This window comes from Myxocyprinus asiaticus, chromosome 17 (assembly GCF_019703515.2).
Source record: "Myxocyprinus asiaticus isolate MX2 ecotype Aquarium Trade chromosome 17, UBuf_Myxa_2, whole genome shotgun sequence".
NCBI lineage: Eukaryota > Metazoa > Chordata > Actinopteri > Cypriniformes > Catostomidae > Myxocyprinus > Myxocyprinus asiaticus.
The window spans coordinates 29,757,230-29,778,616 of NC_059360.1; the positions used below are offsets into that span (position 1 = coordinate 29,757,230).

Genomic DNA, 21,387 nt, shown 5'->3' on the forward strand with positions numbered 1-21,387 from the left:
TAACAGTAACACTGCATATCATATGCAATTATGTTTTTGAGATATGATATAGATTATACTGTTTATATCAGTTCTAAAATCATTTTGGGTGAGAACAGACCAAAATATAACTTATTTTTCACAATAAATCTTGACATCAGCAGTCTCCATGGCGATCATGATTTCAAGCTCAATTACTCTTTATAGCGCCATCTAGTGCTCTGCACATGCGTCAAGCACAAGGAAGTGTAATCGAGCTTGAAATCATGATCATGCCTAAAATGTACAGTGAAAAAGGAGTTACATTTTAGTCTGTTCTCACCCAAAATTGATTAGATCGCTTCAAAAGACATGGATTAAACCAATGGAGTCATATGGATTACTTTTATGGTGCCTTTATGTTCTTTTTGGAACTTCAAAATTTTGGTCACCTTTTACTTGCATTATATTGACCTACAGAGCTAAGATATTCTTCTAAAAATCTTTATTTGTGTTTTAGAGCATTTTATTACCCAAGACCATGAGCAATTTAGCATAACTGATTTTATATTAAGCCAAAACCTGCTACTGATATTATAACACTGTCAATACACAACAGTGTAATTTGTAGAAGCAGAATCAGAATCAGAATCAGAATCAGCTTTATTGCCAGGTATGCTTACACATACAAGGAATGTGTCTTGGTGACAGGAGCTTCCAGTACACAACAATACAATACACCAACAAGACAGAGATAATAATAAGAAAAAATAATAATACAAAAAAATAAATAAATACAAATAAAAAAAAATAAATAAATAAAAAATATAAATATATATATATATATATATATATATATATATATATATATAGAAATAGAATAAGAATAAAAATTGGATAGAAAATAAAGTATATATAGAATACACAAGAAACATTTCAGGCAAGTGTTTCGAAACTTTTGACCTGTAGTGTGTGTGTGTGTGTGTGTGTGTGTGTGTGTGTGTGTGTGTGTGTGTGATATATATATATATATATATATATATATAGTGCAAACAGTTAACAGTACTAATTTACAGTAACAGTACAAAAATCATGCAATTATGTTTTTGAGATATGATATAGATTATAATGTTGGATTTTGTACAGTATTTGTTGCAACAACAACAAAAAATTAAAAAAAGAAAGAAAAAAGAGAAATACAACTTGGAATATTTTCTTTATAGTGTCTTGGTGATTTTTGTTTTTTGTTTTTCAAGCAATGTTCTCCACGTGAATTTGACCAAATATAGAATTTGTTTTAGATCTAGCTATTTTAGTGTTCATGTTTTAACCAGAAGAACGCAATACAGATTCAACAGGACGGCAACGCATCTCAGCTCAGCCTAAACATATCATCGAATTTCTTGATAAACGCCATAGAAAAGCAGTACGAGATACTATCATGATAACTGTGACTGAAATATCAATCAAACAAAATCACGGATCAAAATTACATGGTTGAAATTCCAATTCTATAGTACTCTGATATCCAGGCATGAGAAAATCATGGATTGCAATCATGCAATGAAAATATACCAAATGAAAACGTTCATTGCTATTTTAGGGGTTAAAAATCGGATTTAACCATGTTGATACGGTAACAGAGAAACAGACTAATGCAAATCAAGCATTATAAATTATTACTGATTCGTACAGAGAGTAAACCTACACTGGATTTAACAAAAAAAAAAATAAAATCCACCTGTAATGGAAACCAAATACACAAACGACCAAACTTTGAACAATGGAAAATAGCATTAACAATTAAGCTGCATTCAACAGGTTAAAAGTTCACCTTTAAAACAATTAAATATTCCTAGGTCATTAACATTGACGTAATTGCCTGTAACTGAGTGAATGACGTCATTATAAACGCCACCTAGCGGTCGCTACTGGAAGCGCTGCATGCACAACTCGGCATTGAAGATGGCGGAGGGGGAATTAAACGTTGACAGTCTCATTTCTCGTCTTCTCGAAGGTAAGCTGTGTGGAGTTAACAACACTTTAGCGTGAATACTAACGCTCTCAGTAACTACCTTCTCTATCGGGATGTGTTTTTTCGCTGGTGAATGGAAAATCGGACACGTAAAGGGCGAACTAAGCTGCGGCTCCCTGTGCCCTGTTTACAAACACGGCCGTGGCCCCGGGTTTTGCTTTTGAACAGCCTTCATGTCGGCTCTGGGAGTTCACTCCAGACCCCATCAAACCCTGCTGTTATCTAGCAAAGCAGGGACGAGGCGTGAGAGGCTCTTGTTTTAAAGACAGTTGTTTAGGAGCGCGAGAAAATGAGAGTGTGAGAGGAATGGACGTTGCAGTGGTGTCCTCCTCTGCGTCGGTGACTTCAGTCAAAAATATAACCGACAATTCTCCGCTCAGCTAATAACTTTTGAACATTACATTGTTTTATCTCCATAATGCACTGTTTTCTGTTTATAGGGTTATATTGTGTATCTCTTCATAACGATAAATGTACTGTTTTCATAACGTTACACTTTTCACTTCATACGTTTGCAATATATGTTCGTAGTAACGATACAGTGTTTGCCATTATAACGTTACACTGTATTCTCTTTACCAGTTCTTCCTCATAACATTATGCTGTATTTTCGTCATAACGTTTATTATTCTGTTCATAACGATAATCTCGGTTTTACGTATTCGCCCTAATACAGTTGTATTGTTTCCCATCATAATATTACGCTGTATTTTCTTTATTATTATGTTAAACCTCATTCTCTCAGAAAGACTGTATTCTCTTAACAGCGTTATGCCTTTTTTATCATTTTCATTACAGTGTTTTCTCATTATGAAGAGAATAACTGAATATCGGTCCTCTTACAGACATTGTCTTTTTTCTAACCTTAAAGGAATATTCCGGGTTCAATACAAGTTAAGCTAAATCGACAGCATTTGTGGCATAATGTTCAGTACCACCAACATTTTTTTGTTTTGTTTTGTTTTTTGTTTTTTTGGACTTGTCCCTCCTTTTCTGTAAAAATGGAGGTTACAGGAAAGCACTAACAATGGAAGTTAATGGGGACATTTTTTGGAGGGTTGAAAGGCAGAAATGTGAAGCTTGTAATTTTATAATTGTATTATTTGAGCTGTAAAATTGTTTAAATCGTACTTTTTACAGTCACTTTAAGGTCAGTCCATCTCAAGTGATCCAATACAGGTTGCTTGACAGGTTGTTTTAATTTACCCATTGTTTTATTTTTTATTATTTTATTTATTTTGAGTGATTACCTCTATGTATTGGTATGGCAAAACCACCAGATTTTTATTTTTATTTTACTTGGTTTAACCACGACGGCCATCTTTGTATCATGGCACATGACAAATTTAGGTTATACAGCCGTTTACAGAAACCTCAGTATCTAGTTATTATTGAGGTATAAACCTCAATATCCTAGCTCCTTGGAACAAAAACTGATCTCTAGAGCACATTACAAGGTGCATGTACATATAGAAACATTTTGCACATTCTTGTTCCTTAGACTTAGAACTTAAGTCCTAATGTAATGCTCAAGATTGCTCAAAGTTCCACTTTTAGGGTCAATTTATAATAGGAAGGGTTCAAGTCTCAATCTTAATTAATTAGGGGGTACCTAGGTAAGTATAGTGTGCATGCAGAACATTTCAGGTTTGAGACTTCTCTTATTTTATTTTTTTATGTGGGCGAGATTTTAAAATTCCCCTCACTTTCGGGTTGATTATCTCTGGTGGGGGACCAGATAGGAACCTGACATTATCACAGAAATATGTCCTCTATAGTAGCAATTTTGAGTTTGAGATTCCACTGGTTACAGAGCTAGGGCTAGTAGAAATCTGGGGAAAAGCCTACTTTATTCATGCATTTTGAGAAATGAACAGATGTAATATAAGCATAACAAATAACAAAAATGAACAGTATTTTACAGTAATTATGTTTATGATAGACATACAATAGCTTATGCTTGTCAGTGAGGTCTAAAATGGTACTACTTTTGATATTGGCAACAGTGAAGCATGATCTATCACAGGGTTCTTCAAAAAGTTAATAAACAAAAGCATTTATTTTAAAGTAACCTTAATGAACTGAATGTGGAGTTTAAAAATCAGCACCCAGAGTTAAAGATAGGGAGACCAGAATTTTATGAACTGAGGTCAGAATGGTGTGTGCTGGCAGGAGCATCTGGAACTCACACTGTCTGTCACTGCACACAACATCAGAACATCAAGCTGATCAGCAAAGCTAAATCTGGACTACAAGGACCTACTGGAACTTCTAATCTGTGACATAAACAGTTATGACTACATGCTCAACAAGTGTGACCAGTGTCCAAGTATAGCAGATGCTTGAAGAGTCAGACAAAGATGACACACTTCCTGATAGCACCACCTTTAAGCAGTGGTTTATGACTGACAAGAGCAGATATGGTCACTGTGTTTCTACCTAGGGATGAATTCTCTGTTTCTCTGGCTGAGAAACTCAATGCATTAAAGACACACTATTGGTTGAGGACATCAGTGTGGAAAACTGTGATGTTTTTGAAAATTCTTCCACCCACCTGGACCAAGAACATCATTCAAAATGTCTATTGAGGACAAAGTGTGGGTTCCCATGAACAATGATCTCAGAAAACTGACACCTGCCTAACTGACTACTGTCACCGGATGCTCCCACAACATTTCAGAGAGACTGAGTGAGGAAATCTCACAGCTTGTAATAAAACATGTACATTGTAAACATGTAAAATACTGTTCATTTTTGTTATTTGTTATGCTTATATTACATCTGTTCATTTCTCAAAATGCATGAATAAAGTAGGCTTTTCCCCAGATTTCTACTAGCCCTAGCTCTGCAACCAGTGGAATCTCAAACTCAAATTTTTTTTACAGCAGAATGCTACCATAGAGGACCTATTTCTGTTTCCCATCTGGTCCCCCACCAGAGATATTCAACACGAAAGTGAGGGGAATTAAAAAAAAAAATTGCTCTTCCTCACCCCCCATAAAAAAATAAGAGAAGTCTCAGACCTGTAATGTTCTGCATGTACACTATACTTACCTAGGTACCCCCTAAAAAAAATTAAGACTGAGACTTGAACCCTTCCTATTATAAATTGACCCTAAAAGTGGAACTTTGAGCAATCTTGAGCATTACATTAGGACTTAAGTTCTAAGTCTAAGGAACAAGAATGTGCAACATGTTTATATACTGTATGTACATGTACCTTGCTTTTAATGTGCTCTAGAGATCAGTTTTTGTTCCAAGGAGCTAGGCCCATCCTGAGCCGAGATATTGAGGTTTCCGTAAACCGCTGTATAACCAAAATTTGTTTTGTTTGTTTTGACTTTATTGTCTGTTCAGATTTCCTGGACAGAAATTCATTTTTGACATTGGCATAAAAAATACATCTTATCAGACAATACTGTACATCCACTTACATACCACATAATAAAGCACATGGAACACACATTTGTCCCCATTAAAAACATACATAAAACTAGTGAATACAATACAATATATATTTATGTATATGCATATATATACACACGCACATATATACTCACATATGCATACACACACCTACCCATATAAATATATAGTACCTCAATTAAGAATTTGGTTTAAAACAGTCACCGCCAATGGAGCAAATGATGAGCATGTTTTATATATGTTCTATTTAGCCAGCGGTATACGCAGCCTGCGCCCCAAAGGGAAGACCTCAAAGCAGGAATGGAGGGGATGGGTCTGGTCGGAATATACTGCAATTGCCTTTTTTTCCATAAAGTATGAAAACAGCTCTTGCAATGTACTATGTTTCTGGCCTGTGATCTTATTTGCTTCATTAATTGCTCGTATTAATTTATTTTTCTGTCTCATTGTTAAATTGCCATACCACGAAACAATGTTATATGTTAAATTAATGTTATATTGTCGTGTGCCATGACACAAAGATGGCCGTTGTGGTTAAACCAAGTAAAATAAAAATAACTGGTGGTTTTGCAATACCAATACATAGAGGTAATCACTGAAAAAAATTTGTTTAAATGGGAAAATTAAAAATGGTCAAGCAACCAACTTGGCAATTATTGGACCAGTTGAGATGGACTGACTCTAGGGTTTGTTGACATTACATCGCCATGGCAACTAAGCTGTAAAATTGGTTATAACTTTTCACAAAAAAGGTTAAGCGATTTTAACACACTAGAATCATGTTAACATGCTTATTGTTTATGTCTTGTGGTTATACTTTTGAAACTGTGAGTATTTTAACGTTTACAGATTGGCCCCCATTCACTTCCATTGTAAGTGCCTTAATGTAATCCAGATTTTTGCTTTTTATTGTAAATCAAAATTAATTTTTGTGGTAATAAACATTATGCCACAAATGCTGTCGATTGAGCTTAACTTGAATTGAACCCTGAATATTGTGAATTGGGCCAATTTTTAGAGGGTTTAAAGCAGAAATGTGAAGCTAATCATTTGATAAAAGCACTAACATTAATTCTGTTAAAACTTGGGTATTGTTTGAACTGTAAAGTCGTTTAAATCTTTGTGTTTACAGTCATTTTAAGGTTTAAGGCAATACGTTGTCATGGCAACAAAGTTGTAAAATTGGCTATAACTTTACACAGAAAAAGTTAGTAATAGATTTTATCACACTAAAATCATGTTAACATACATATTGTTTATGTCTTGTGGCTATATTTTTGAAATAGTGAGTATTTTAAAGTTTACGGATTGGCCCCATTGACTTCCATTGTAAGGTTTGTTTGTTTTTTAAGAAAAGGAGGGGCAAGTTGAAATTGCTGTCAGTAGAGCTTAACTTGTATTGAACCTGGAATAATCATTACATTGTATTATTTTCAATATTAATACAATGTAACAATTTTCAAATAATACTCTTTATCAAACTGGATTATGGCCGTTTGGCTCTGTAATGCTTAGCCTATCTATTTTCTTTGGACTATATGTTGACTTTAGTAGGTGCGTTGGCATTTACATATCTGCTTTTATAAATGCTTGAGTTTTTGACCATCTTGTATATCAGATATTAGAGTTTTGTGAGCATTTTATTTTCTACAAGATCTTCTGTTGGACAGTTACTTTTGATAAAGGAAAACGCTGTGGTTCATTGCACCACCCTGATAGCCGATATGGCCTTGTGCCCATCCATCTGGCCCAACACCCTCCTGCTGACCCTCACTCGGCAATGCCATCTGTGATTCTGTGTGACCCCGGCGTTCTGCTTCTTGGTTCCTCTCACTCCTATTTTCATTTTCTCACAGACATATCCCTGTCTGTTTTCTCTCGTGCTCCATCTGTGTCTCTTGATAACACTTGACGATCTCTGGTCTGTGAAGATCAAACAGCCTGCTGTCATATCTACAGTGGTTAGGGAGGACCGATAAATGGCTGCCCCTCAGGACTCAGATAATCTTGCAGATTGTGTGGATTGCTATAAAATGATTCGATGGGAAGGTTTGGCCAGTCTGTGTAATTTTTTCCTTAAGTAATGTTATGTAATGTGGCCTAACCATGATGAATCGGAGCATAGTTTTAAAATGAATTGTAGTTGATTGCCACTGTGAGCAAGTTGTTTCTGTCCAGCTCATAATCCAGCTCCGACTGGTCTGGTCTGCAGCTTGTCCACACACACACACACACACACACACACACACACACTTACACACACATACAATCAGATTTTCCTTATGTTTAGTCATGCTGCAATAAGAGGGACATTTCATCAGCTCATAGATGTGACAGACTTCAGTCTGTACTAAAGGCAGCAGAGTTTCACCATGTTTGTAATCTCACAAAGTGCTCTGTGCGTTACACACACACACACACAGTAGTTGGGGTTACAGCATTCTTTTCAAAGAATCTCCTAAATTTCTTGTGTGTGCGTGGGAGATGCTGTGATGGGGGATGGCCTGAAGAATGGCTAGTTTTTTATATAACACTAAATCTAGGCTGTAAGAAAGGAACACATATTTGCACATTCTAGAGCAAACGGACAGTTTACCTGTAAGGCGGGACTTCCAGCGTTGCAGTGCTTCTTTCAAAAAGACGATTGGTGATTTTAGTTATAAGTCGGGACTCGGGACTACAGCCAACATATTTATCATTACGATTTGTCCCAATTTATATAGACTACAAAGGTGTTTCTTCAACTTTGGGCACTCTTAGCACTTCTGGAAAGTAAAGTCTCAAACTTTATTTGAAATAAAATGGCTGTCTGTCTTGCTAAGACTACGTACATAGCTAAGATTTTATGTATCTTAAAAAGACACAATTCAGTTAACTTTGTGTCTAATTTGTCAGAATTATTACTGCTTGATTAGAAATGACGGCAATAAATATATTCTACTTACAGGTGATATTACCTTGAATTTTCTTCTACAACATCACTAGTCTTATATTTCATATCTTCACTGATACTTTCGTTCACCTGGTTAACAAGTACACAGAAATATACAGTATATTTATATATGTATATAGGGGCAACATTGTTTGGTGTGGTGGAAATGAATCCACAACTGTGAGACTGTCATTATTGTTGAAAAATTTATAGTAATCATTTACACACAATAAATAGGATATGTTTGTTTCACTCTTTGTTTTGATTATATAGCTTTAAAGGTGCTTTAAGCAATTTTTTTTTTCATGGAAAGGTATGCAAAAAAATTTCCAACTCCCTGAAAGATATTAATGAAATAAGTGTCCTGAGATATCGCACTAGTCTCTGTGACAGCTGTAGACTTTGTAAACAGCAATCAAAAATGTGTCTGTGATCTGCGGACAATGATGCTTTCAACCTGTCGATCATTTTGTGCGTTCTCACAGTATTGTAGTTGCAGCAAATTATTGAGGCTTACTGCCATTTTTAAGCCATGTTGTTCATAACAGTTGTTGGTTGAGGGCGCTTTTTTGCTGCTGTTGTTTTAAATAACTGTTTCTGCACGATGTCGGTCTTGATAAAGCTCATTTGCTATATTTGGGGGGTTTTGAAAAGAGGGGGCATGGCTTAATCAATGGCTCATTGTCATGTAATGCTGCGTTCCATTTGTCTCGGAAGACGGAGCTCAGGACTTGGATCGACGTCATATCCGTTAAAAAAATCAGAGTTGGATGCGTTCCATTACACACAACACGACAAGTCGGAAAAAAAGATGGACACCTCCAGGAAAGTAATTGTTGCACTAGCTCTTTTGGAGTACAAAATAAGTATGCCCTTCACCTAAGAGACCTCGGAAGATGACAGAAACAAAGAAGGTATGTTAATGTTTAATTGGTATGTTAATTTGATTGTATCAAAACATGTTAACCACGTTTTAATCGAACCAGTGGTGTAAACAAAGGGCAATGCCCTATGGAAGTACAAACGTATATTTGCAATATAAATTTGTCTAACGGGGTTTATGTGTAAACAGTTTTACGGTTTGTAACGTTAGGCAGTGTTGTTTTAGCAACATTGACCATTGTTCTTGTAGCAGAAGCGACCATTGTTGCTGTTAGCAGCAGTGACCTTGCCAATTTTAGCTGTACCAGTTTATAAACAACACATTACGTGGTAATTCACGCATAACAGGATCATAGCAGCATGCCTATAGGCAACGGTAATACAGTATTGTGTATACGACTTATTAAATTGGACACAAAAAAGACAAAAGTGCTAAAAAAAAAAAACTTTAAACCCACAGCATACTACAGTCGATGCTCTTCGCAGCCATCTTGCTTTCTGAACTCAGGGTCCTCTGAGTTCGTCCGACTTTCCAAATAGGAATTCCAACATCGGGGGGCATTCCATTTGTCAGTTCCGGTCTCGGAACTTGGAAAATAACTCGGAGCTCCGACTTCCGAGACAAATGGAACGCACGATAAGTAGAATGGCTGAAATCGCTTGCAGCACCTTTAAACATGTAATCATTTCTACTTTTATAATGGGTTTTCATAATTTAATTTTGAAAGTCTGGGTTTGGAACAAGGCTAAAATAGTAAAAAAAAATCTGCATATAAAAGGCATTTTAAAAGTATTAAAAATAAATGATGAGGGCCTGGTATAAAGTTTCCAATTCAGTTTTAATAAGGCCTTGATTTATAGCTCTTTTCCCACCTACAGTTCTAGTACTTTTCCCTTAGTAACTTTCTAGATGATAACTCTTAAGAGGAATGGGACACTAAAGAAGACTTTCCCCTGTTGCTTTCGCACTCACAAAAGTAACCCCCGTAGTGACGTCATCAAGTATCAACCATTTATCTTCTGACGTAGTTTGCACACACGATTCAATAGCAGCAGCAGCAACAACACAAAATCAACACCAACGGAGGATGCCAGGATTGGAGCTACACTTTTGTAAGGGATGTTTTATAGAAACTTTGGCTGCATCGGAAAATGTAGACAGCTGCCTAATCAGATCATGGTTTAACCGACAGCGTTTTTGGATGAATGGATCTCTTATGAAAATTGGTAAAAGTTTAAAAAGCACCTGATTTCATCCTACCACATTATACAGCCTACGAAGGCATTATTTTCCTGTTTTTGGACAAAGCCTGTGTCTTCAGGTTACGGTTTACACGGTGTGTGAGTCGTGCTGCCTTGCTGCAGCCGGAATGAGAGGAGAGACGCCTCACCTCGCTACCACACAGCACACGCTGTATTCAGCGGACAACATGTTGAAAATGCACTATAAACCTATTTATTAACACAATCTTTTACAATAAAGGCTTTCATGACTCAACATATATTACTGTACTAACTATTCACTAATTGACTTTAAAAAGGCATCTTGATGCAAGTTAACCACGCAGTAACCGGCGTGCAACACTTTCCTCGTGTAAACTAGATTTCATGACTGTTTGGTGCATAATAGAGTTCAATTACCCACTCTCGATAAACATATTGTTTATATCCATCATCCCCCCCAAAAATATATGTATTAATCCAGAAATCACTTTAATTCTGTATAGTCACACAGTACAAACAGTATAGGTGCGATGAAAACTCAAAGCATGTCTCCGATGAAGTCACCAGCAGCTCGGCTGACCCCTCACACACACACATGTGAAACGGGTGATTCTCTTTGGATACTTTATGTTATTTCTGTCGAGGGAATTGTAAAATTAGCGCAATCCTCCAAGTAGCAGGCTAGACTCTACAAGTTTGTTTACAAATGGCAGCGGCTTACTATGAGTTTCTCGTTGCTTTGTTTGTCATAGGTTTTTGAGCGATCACAGACTGCAGCACTTCCCACAGTCTCTCTATGCCCCCAAAAGTACCTACCCCAGAGTAGGAGCTAAAAATGTGTCTTAAAGCATCTCAGAGGAACTATAGTTTCTCAGGTGCGAAAACGATGAAAAGTACTAGTCCCGCAGGAAAAGTACCTAAAACGGGCTTTAGTCCCTGCAGTGGGAAAGGGCCTAATGTAGCAAAAAGAAATAAAAAGTTCTCTTCGTTTTAATAAAAATCAACCCCTGGGACATGAAAGTGCCCGAAGTTTAAGAAACATATAAAGGGGGGCCTGGGTAGCTCAGCCAGTAAAGACGCTGACTACCACCCCTTGAGTCACAAGTTTGAATCCAGGGTGTGCTGAGTGACTCCAGCCAGGTCTCCTAAGCAACCAAATTGGCCCAGTTGCTAGGGAGGTTAGAGTCACACGGGGTAACCTCCTCGTGGTCTCTGTAATGTGGTTCGCTCTCGGTGGGGTGCTTGGTGAGTTGTACGTGGATGCCGCTGAGAATAGCGTGAGGTCTCCAAATGCACTATGTCTCCACGGTAACGCGCTCAACAAGCCACATGATAAGATGTACGGATTGACGGTCTCAGACGTGGAGGCAACTGAGATTCGTCCTCCACCACCTGGATTGAGTCAAGTCACTACGCCACCACGAGGACTTAGAGCGCATTGGGAATTCCAAATTGGGGAGAAAAAGGGGAGAAAATCGGAAAAAAAAGAAATATATAAAGGAATGGTCAGTCACCTCCCCTTGTCTCTTCATGTACTGTATGTTACACACACACACACACTCACACACTCACTTTCCTATTTTGTGATTCACCCTTCTTTGCCCTTTCTCAGAGTGAAATATGGCTACAGGTTCCAGTCTAGTTTTGCATTGTCACAGTAAGTTCTCAGACAAACGAGAACTGTGAGTCTGTCATAAGCCACACTGCTCTGCTAAATCTCTGACAGTAAAATGCTTTCGACTGTGCTTTGCAAGGCGGGAACATTCCTGCCACATTCCAGACACTCTCAAGATTCCCACTCACAGGAATGCCAGCTCTAGGCCCATACACACGCACTGACACTCTAGCAAGCCTTTAATGACATAGCCACACAACCAGATCATTATAGGATGATAGGATCTAGAGTTGAAACAGATCCATTTTTATTTTTATTTTTTCAGCCAGTCAGGTTTCTTTATTCATGTGATTCCTTCCGATAATTATGGTACCTAATAGCCATGGGTCCACTATCGGGCCAAATGAGGACTAGTGCCTACCAGGCCCAGTTGCGTTCCCTCTGTCCCTTCCTGAGCTTTATCGTGCCTCTTGGCGGCTTCCTCGGGGTCAATGGCCTTTTTTTTTATTTGTAAGTCACCATGAGACATTGATTGGATAAAGGCTTCAACGTAATTGTATGCATGACATCAGTTAGTCTCACACAGCCAGACTTTTGACCGGTGTAAAGTCTGGTGTAAAATCCGCCCTCTTAAACATTGATTGTTTGAGATTGTTTGACAAGCTATTTTATGTTACATGCCATTTACATGCCATGTTACTTTCTCTGAAAATGTTGATGCCTCAACATGTAAAACAAAAAAAATCAAATAATGATGCAGCAGTTTGGTCTGGGATTTGCTGTACAGAAAACAGTGGAAAAAAAAATAATAGGAACGTGTGTAGACATTGCAATTGGAATTTCTTTCCTTCCAAATGTAATAAGTACTTATTATTTTACAGACAACTCAAAGCAAAGTGGAATATACAATTCTGTTCATGGATATCTATCTTACTTGCTACTAAGTGCCTCAAAAAAACGTCAACGGTGTCTATCAAATATTTCATGCCACAAACCTCACATATCAATTAACTATTTTTTGGCCCTGTCAGCAAGGTTGCAATAAGGATGTTTTGAACACTTGCAGATTAACAATGATGAGCAAATTTTAACCAGATGTTAATGGTGATTTTCACTTTTGCAGTGCGAGGATGTCGCCCAGGGAAGATCGTACAAATGACGGAGGCAGAGGTTCGAGGACTCTGCATTAAGTCTCGAGAGATCTTCCTCAGCCAGCCCATCCTGCTGGAGCTGGAGGCTCCTCTTAAAATCTGTGGTAAGTTACTAGTTTCGATACTCTTCTTCAGAGCGAGAGGATCTTGGCCGTTTTAATGACATTACTTTCCCTCCATCTGCCTCAAATGTGAGGTTTGAATATGTGTGTGTGTAAGTAGAGCAGGTTATATATAGATGTAATGAGGATAGGTTTGAGGTCATTTCCTTTCTCTCTGTGGCACACCTGAGTCATTAACCTGAATATTGGGTGGTGAGATCTCTAGGCCAAGAGTCAAGGAGCTGTGGACAGCTTCCTTCTTTCCGTCCATCCTTCCTTCCTTGTTTTCTTCCTCCGTTCCTTCTGTCCTTCCTTCCTTTCCATCCTTCCTTCCTTTCCTCCTGTTCTTCCCTCCTTGTTTTCTTCCTCCGTTCCTTCTGTCCTACATTCCTTCCTTCTTACCGTCTGTCCTTCCTTCTTTCCATCCTTCCCTCCTTTACTCCTGTCCTTCCCTCCTTCCTTTCTTCTTTCCTTCCTTGCTTCCTTCCCTCCTTCCTTCATTCCATCTTTCCTTCTGTTCTTCTATTTTTCATTCCTTCTGTCATTCCTTCCTTCTTCCTTGTTTTCTTCTTTCCTTCGTTCCTTCTGTCCTTCATACCTTCCTTCTTTCTCTCTGTTCCTCCTTCCTTTTTGTCCTTCCTTTGTTCCTTTTGTCCTTCATTCCTTCCTTCTTTCCATCCCTCCCTCCTTCTTCATCCTGTGCTTTCTTCCTTGTGTCCTTCCTAACTTTCTTCCTTCTGTCCTTCTTTCTGCCTTCTGTCCTTCCTTTCTTCTGTTTTTCCTTCCTTCTTTCCATCTTTCCTTCTCTTCTTCTGCCTTTCCTTCTTTCCATGTTTCCTTCCTGTCCTTCATTTCTTCTTTCTTTCCATCCCTCCCTCCTTTCCTACCATGCATCCTTCCTAACATCCTTCCTTTATTCATTTTGTCATTCCTTCCTTCCTTCCTTCCTTCCTTCATTTTGTCATTCCTTCCTTCTTTCATTCCTTCCTTCTTCCTTGCTTTCTTCATTCCTTCCTTTTGTCCTTCTGTCCAACCTTCCTTTTTTCTGTTTTTTCTTCCTTCTTTCTTTTCTTCATTTCTTCCTTTCTTCCTACCTTCTTTTCTTTTGCCTTTCCTTCTTTCCATGTTTCTTTCTTACCTTCATTCCTTCTTTCCATCCCTCCCTCCTTTCCTACTGTGCATCCTTCCTTTTGTCATTCCTTCCTTCCTTCTGTCCTTCTTCTGCCTTTCCATGTTTCCTTCCTTCTTTCCATCCTTCATTCTTTTCTTCCTTCCTTGCTTCCATCCTTACTTCCTAACTTCCTAAATGTAAGTTGCTTTATTGCTTGGTAGTGTTATGGTTTCTCTGTCTCTCTCTCTGTAGGTGACATCCATGGGCAGTACACAGATCTGTTGAGGTTGTTTGAATATGGTGGTTTTCCTCCGGAGGCAAACTATCTCTTCCTGGGTGATTATGTGGATCGAGGAAAACAGTCTTTGGAAACCATCTGCCTGCTCCTGGCCTACAAGATTAAATACCCAGAGAATTTCTTCCTCCTGCGTGGTAATCACGAGTGTGCCTCTATCAACCGTATCTACGGCTTTTATGATGAGTGTAAGCATCAGCCTTCTTACTAAAACTAATACACCCCCTCACCAAACAATCTGATCTCTTATTGATTCTCTCACCCACTCACTCTTCAACACACTAAACAAATTTTTACTTCATGCACTATGCTGTTTTAATTGTTATGAATGTGTACATCTTTCTTTGTTGCAGGCAAACGCAGGTTCAACATAAAACTCTGGAAGACATTTACAGACTGCTTCAACTGCCTACCAATTGCTGCCATCATAGACGAGAAGATTTTCTGTTGCCATGGAGGTGAGGAGCGAATGAGTGATAGATAATTGTACAGAAGATGCAGCTTAAAGAGGCTAAAATATTAACATGTTCATGTTATATGCAATTTATGACACGGTCTATTTGACACTCTCTCTATTTCTATCATTCTGTCTATCTTTCTAGGTCTTTCTCCTGATCTGCAGTCAATGGAACAAATACGTCGGATTATGAGACCAACTGACGTCCCGGATACAGGTGCGTGTGTGTGTGTCTGTGTGTGCACTGTAAGAAATTATGAGAGTCTGTTCCAGAATATGTGTTCCACTTAGCCTTATTTTATTAGAGTAACTGCATTACCATCAGCCTGAATATTATAGAGACAAACAAATGTCCACACAAAGATGTCACTAAACCATTTGGGTGATTGCAACCTGAGCAAGTGTCATCAATTATAGAATGGGAGCCAGTGTGGGCTATTGAGAATCTTCACAGACATAGGGGGTGCCTGTGTTTCTTAAAGAGACCGTAACATTTATGGTTCTTAATTTACAGCAGGAGCAACTTCATTAACATTATGAATGTTTTACAAACTGCATAAAAGGTTTAGAATATTCAGTGTTCAGTCTGAATTTAATGTATTTGAGGTACTTTACATGCTTTGTTACTGCTGTATTGAAGACTTAAGCATCATTACTTTAAGATAGTCCAACATCTTTTTTCAGTACATATGAAAAAAAAAAGAATAATGTTAACAACCAACACATTTTGCAAAAGAAATCAAAACATAAACTCAAGGTGGTGGAATTATATATTCTCACAAATGAGATAAATATTCTGTCTCTTGGTTTTGCAGGGTTGTTGTGTGATTTGCTGTGGTCAGACCCAGATAAGGATGTTCAGGGATGGGGCGAGAACGATCGTGGAGTGTCATTCACTTTTGGTGCCGATGTAGTGAGCAAATTTCTCAACCGCCACGATCTGGATCTCATCTGCAGGGCACACCAGGTACCATTTTACCTTCAGCCAATCAGGATCCTTTATCCATGTGATACCTTCCAATAATTATGGTACCTAATAGTCATGTGTCCACTATCGGGCCAAATGAGGGCTAGTGCGTGCCAGGCCCAGTTGCGTTCCCTCTGTCCCTTCCTGAGCTTCATCGTGCCTCTTGGGGGCTTCCTCAGGGTCAGTGGCCTTTGGTCTGTCGATTACCCTTGGGCCAAAGAAGGCCAACTGGGGATTGAGGTGGGGTCAAAGGCGGAGTTTAGCTAAGTCAGGTCAGGTCAGAGAGTCAGCAGTAAGATACTCATTCCCAATAAACTCGATATTCTAGATAACTAGATAACATGAAACCTAAGCTTGAGCTTCCCTCTTGCTTGTGAAATGGGCAAGGTGTGTTACGTTGGCACCAGGGCTACATATTATGGGCGGGTTTAAGGGCAACGCAGCAGGGCTGTTGGCCTCGCCTGACCAGTGATAGTCCTGGCTCGCACTGGCCCGATGGTGGAAAAGCGGTTAATGACTGTGTGTTTTTAGGGGATTGTTTTGCATTCTATATGTAGCGTTTGTTCTGTAGTTTGTGTAGTGAGTGTGTTGTGTTTTGCAGGTGGTTGAAGATGGTTATGAGTTCTTTGCAAAGCGGCAGCTTGTCACTCTGTTCTCGGCACCAAACTACTGCGGGGAGTTTGACAACGCAGGTGGAATGATGAGCGTGGATGAGTCGCTCATGTGCTCTTTTCAGGTGTGTTATAGTCCAGACACACACACTGTACTCTGTGCATCTAGTGCAGTGGTTCCCAAAATGACCACGACTGACCACGGCTAGGGGTTTCACAGGATCTCTGCTCGGTTCAAAATGTAATAGCCACCGATGTTAAAAGTACCAGCAATACCAAGAACTAACTGAATTGCTGTGCAGTGTTTGACTACACCTGGCTTCTTTCAAACACTCATATGTATGCGTGTCACCTTATGTGGCAGAGAAACTAGCACTCAGCCGTCTTGAAACTTTTGTCTTTGGTCTTCTGGTCTGGCGCATTCTAAATAGATTTCTATGGTGTTGATGTCTAAGTGTAATTAGCTAGCGAAGTGGATTTACGGGTTGTATAGTTGCCAAAAGTTATCATGATTATTTTAAAGTGTTCAGGAGATGTCATAACAACTGGAAGCAGAGCAGGGTGTTTTTAAAACGAGTACTTCATTCATAAATACACAAGATCCTACCTTCATACTGTGGACGTACTGATGTGCCTCTGTGCTCATGAAACTCCAAGAGACAACACAAAGTCATTAAAAATATCTTTGTAAGACACCTCTGATCATCTTGTCATGTCATTCACCCATCGCGTTATTGTTCAGGTGAGTAGATTTTTTTGAGTGTTAAACCGGGACGGGGAAGGGGTGCTATATTTATCCACACACACACACACAAACATATATACATATATATATATATATATACATAAAAGTGTATGTTTTATTTTATATTGCATTTACAACTATTTTAATCACATTTAAGGCTCTTTAAAATGTGAGGTGAAAAAAAATATTTTAAAAAGTACAGATCATTTCCTTTAATGTCATGAACTTGCATGTAAAATAACACGTGCTGCCAGCTACACAGTTTAACACAAATTATTAAGTTGAAACCCTAAAAAATTAAGCAGAATTACACATAACAATGAAACTTGTATCATGAAAAAGTGCAGTGTGTCATAGCTGTCTGAATGTGATCTGGAAGGTCCAGTTTACCTCTGTGAGTGTCGGACAACAAACTTGTACAGTGACAGAAAAACACCCCACAAGCATTTTCAGGTAGTAGAGGGGTGGTGTAGACTCACACCATCAACTTTTGATGAAAAATACTTTCTGTGCTCCCACATGTAATTTATTTAGATCTGCTCTTCTAAATTGCTTAAATACAAACAGGAACTTAGATGCCAAATTTGGAAGAGCAGAGCACTGAAAAGGTCCGGGGCTGAATAAGGTGAATAGAGCGCCTGGTCTCATGGTATATGTGCGCCTCTTAGGCAAAATGCTCCTCTTGATGTGATATTAATGTTAACACAGCTGTTAATGTATAACGAGAGTGTAAGCAGATGGGACAAAAATCTTAAACCTCCAAATGTCGGGTCTGATGTGTAAATAAAGCCTTATGCCTTAATATTAATCGAAAAACAATACTGACAAGAAAAAAGCACTCACCGTCCTTGGCTGTAACATTAGCCTCTCAGTCTAACTCTGACTGCACTGAATCAGTATGCATGTGTATCTCACACAGTAAAAAACTGTCAGTAATTTAAGTATTATTATTTTGCATTAGATTACTATTTTTTAATGTTTTATATTATGATTTTCTAATGATTAATTGCTGTTACTGAAACCCCTAAAGCACTATTTACTCTGTTCTCTGTTGTATTACTGGCTCTGGATTAATTACTTTAAAAGCTTGAAGCAAAGTTTACTAAGAAACACTTGAAGGTTACATTGTCTTAATATAATTTGTTTAATATTAATGTAAAGAAGTGTTTTCAATAGCATATTTGTTTATTTATTTTTCAGTGGTTGGGGTGCCGTGGGGGAAAACATTATAAAGGGGTGCAGTAGTTTAAAATGTTTGGGAACCACTGATCTAGGGATGCACAATGTGTCAGGACCATATTGGCTATCTGCTGATTTTAGTGATCTTTATTTATCTGTATTGGCCGATATTCAATAATGAATTGTAGACGCTCTTTTCCACCTATTTTTAGATTTAGAATACTTTTGCCTAATTTATATCTAGCCCTAATTTTAATTTATTCTTTAATGACACTTAATATGTTAAGTAATATTTTTATAATAGTTAAACAAAATCTTCAGCAGGTATGAAAATGAATATCCGTCTTTCATACTGTGCATTACAGTGGTGTGATGCCTAAATTCACTAGTAGCATATAAAACAATTTCATTTTTTTATTTTGTATTTTAGTGTTTTATTTTAATGTTTTATATAGAACCGTACAGATTTGAATATCGGCCATTTATCGGTTATCTGCCATAAAATTAAAATAATTATAATTTTATACTGATATGCTTATCGGTATAACATTTTAATATTGGTGCATCCCTAGTACTCTCACATTGCACTCTCACACACTCTTTTCTCTCTCAGATCCTGAAGCCATCAGAAAAGAAGGCAAAGTATCAGTACGGTGGGGTGAACTCAGGGCGACCTGTAACCCCTCCCCGTACAGCCCAAGCCCCTAAGAAGAGGTGAGCTGCCTGCCGCCCAGAAACCACACTCTCCATCACCCCTCTCTCACCTCAGCAATTTACCCCTGTCTGAGGCAGCTTTACCCTAATACCCCTCTGAAGTCTCTCCACCTGTCCTGCCAACCTGGTCTCTCTTAAAATTTCTTAAAATTTTTGTACAGAAATTTGCTGTGATCAGTCAATTACTTCTCTTTTTATTTGCTCTGCTTAATTGTTTATTGGTATTTTAATAACAATAATAGCATAAATCATAGAAATATTGCTTTGGGGAGCAACTTTTAATGAGCTGCTCCACAAAACCCCCCAAAGCAAAACACACATATACACACACTCAGTGCTTTCACACACAGATCTCAGTAGTGTCCTCATATGTAAGCGTTATATAACCTTCACTTCAGTACTCTTTTATTTAACATTAATGTTCATTCAAAAAGAAAGAGTGAAGATTCTAAGTATTGAAGGTTGTTGTGTATTTCGCTACAGTCTGAAATTTCAAGACCAGAGTCTTTCACATACACATATACAGAGACATGTGTCAGGCCTAGACCTCAGGCTTAGGACTTGAAGGGATAGTTCACCCAAACATGATAATTCTGTCTTTATTTCCTCAACCTTTTTATTCCAGACCTGTATGACTTCCTTTCTTCTGAGAAACAACACAAAAGGAGATGTTAGGCAGAATGTTAGCCTCAGTTGCCTTTCACTTTCATTGTGTAGAAAAAAAGATGCAATTAAGGTGAAAGGTGACTGTAGCTAACATCTCCTTTTGTGTTCCATGGAAGGCAGAAAGTCATACAGGTTTGGATGAGGGTGAGTAAGTGATGAGAGAATTTTCATTTTGGGTGAACAATCTCTTTAACTCTCTCTAGGTGCTTGATCACAGGTCAGTGAACCCTTTAGATGAAAACAAAAAGCTATTGTCAATAAACTAGGTCAGTGTAGAAAAAGCTGGAAAGGGGATTTTAACTCCGATACAGTTAAACACCCATTTGCACAGCTGCATTTACAAACAGCATTGCATGTTCTATTTTCTTAATACCTCTGGGATTTACATCAAAACTCTATAGTCAGATCTCTCAGTTTAACTTGCTGTTTTGAAGTCTTATGATGGTAATAATTCAGGAGAAAAATGTCATAGCATACCACTTCTTTGTGTGACCTATGACCACATCAGTAATAACCTGTCTGAAATGTCACAATTCACCAGCCATTTTCTAATTGGATAACAAGAAAAGCTGGTTGTGAATGAAAAGAAATGGTGCCTCCCAGTGGAAGACACTGGCTCAGTTGTAAAGGATTGCACTTGTTTGAAGTTCCCCACCATTTAAAATCTTAAAACAGATTTAAAATGACTCATTGGATTTAAATAACAGCTAAAACCTGTTACCTAAACCAGTAGCACCTTTGGCCAATACAGGTTAACAATGCCTTTCTGTGAGAGGAAATATTTGCTCACATTGGTATTATTCATCTGTCATAACTTCACTCTTTTTTAAAGTTGTATTTATTTGTGTTGCGGTTTACAACTTCTCAATTTATTTCCAAATGTTGGGAAAGCTATCAAAGTGTTCTAAAAGCAGTGCATGAGTTTTGTAAAAGTTGGCTTCAAACTTAATAAATGGATGAAACACTCTTCACATTCTTTGTGTTTGTGTGACTAAGTAACCAGATAAATTGTAGGCTAATTAAAGTAGTGGAAACTATAGGAACGTAACAGAGATTTTGTCGAAGTGCTTTGTTAAACTAAGAAGGTCTGTAACTTAGCAATACTGGAAAATGTGGATGAGCACAATCTGTGGTCTGTTGTCATGGCTACTGTAGCCCTGCAGGGTCAGGCTCCATTTCAGTTGGCCGAAACCAGACAATGAGCTGTAATTTTGTGCTGTTTAAATCACCACTAAATTGAAATAGCATCTGAAACTTTATATGATGAATTGTTTTTATGACCTGAATACTATATACATGGTCATCCGGATCAGAATGA

At 38.0% G+C, this 21,387-nt stretch overlaps 1 protein-coding gene across 1 annotated transcript; it reads left to right on the forward strand.

Moving 5' to 3' along the window:
- Positions 1–1,871: 1,871 nt before the first annotated feature.
- On the forward strand, positions 1,872–21,040 carry LOC127455060 (serine/threonine-protein phosphatase PP1-beta catalytic subunit-like). Its single transcript, XM_051722622.1, has 8 exons — positions 1,872–1,975; positions 13,196–13,327; positions 14,688–14,918; positions 15,084–15,188; positions 15,333–15,404; positions 16,003–16,154; positions 16,756–16,890; positions 19,303–21,040. Exons 1-8 carry the CDS (start codon positions 1,903–1,905, stop codon positions 19,405–19,407), a joined length of 1,005 nt encoding a protein of 334 aa, XP_051578582.1. The 5' UTR covers positions 1,872–1,902; the 3' UTR covers positions 19,408–21,040.
- The last annotated feature ends 347 nt before the right edge of the window (positions 21,041–21,387 follow it).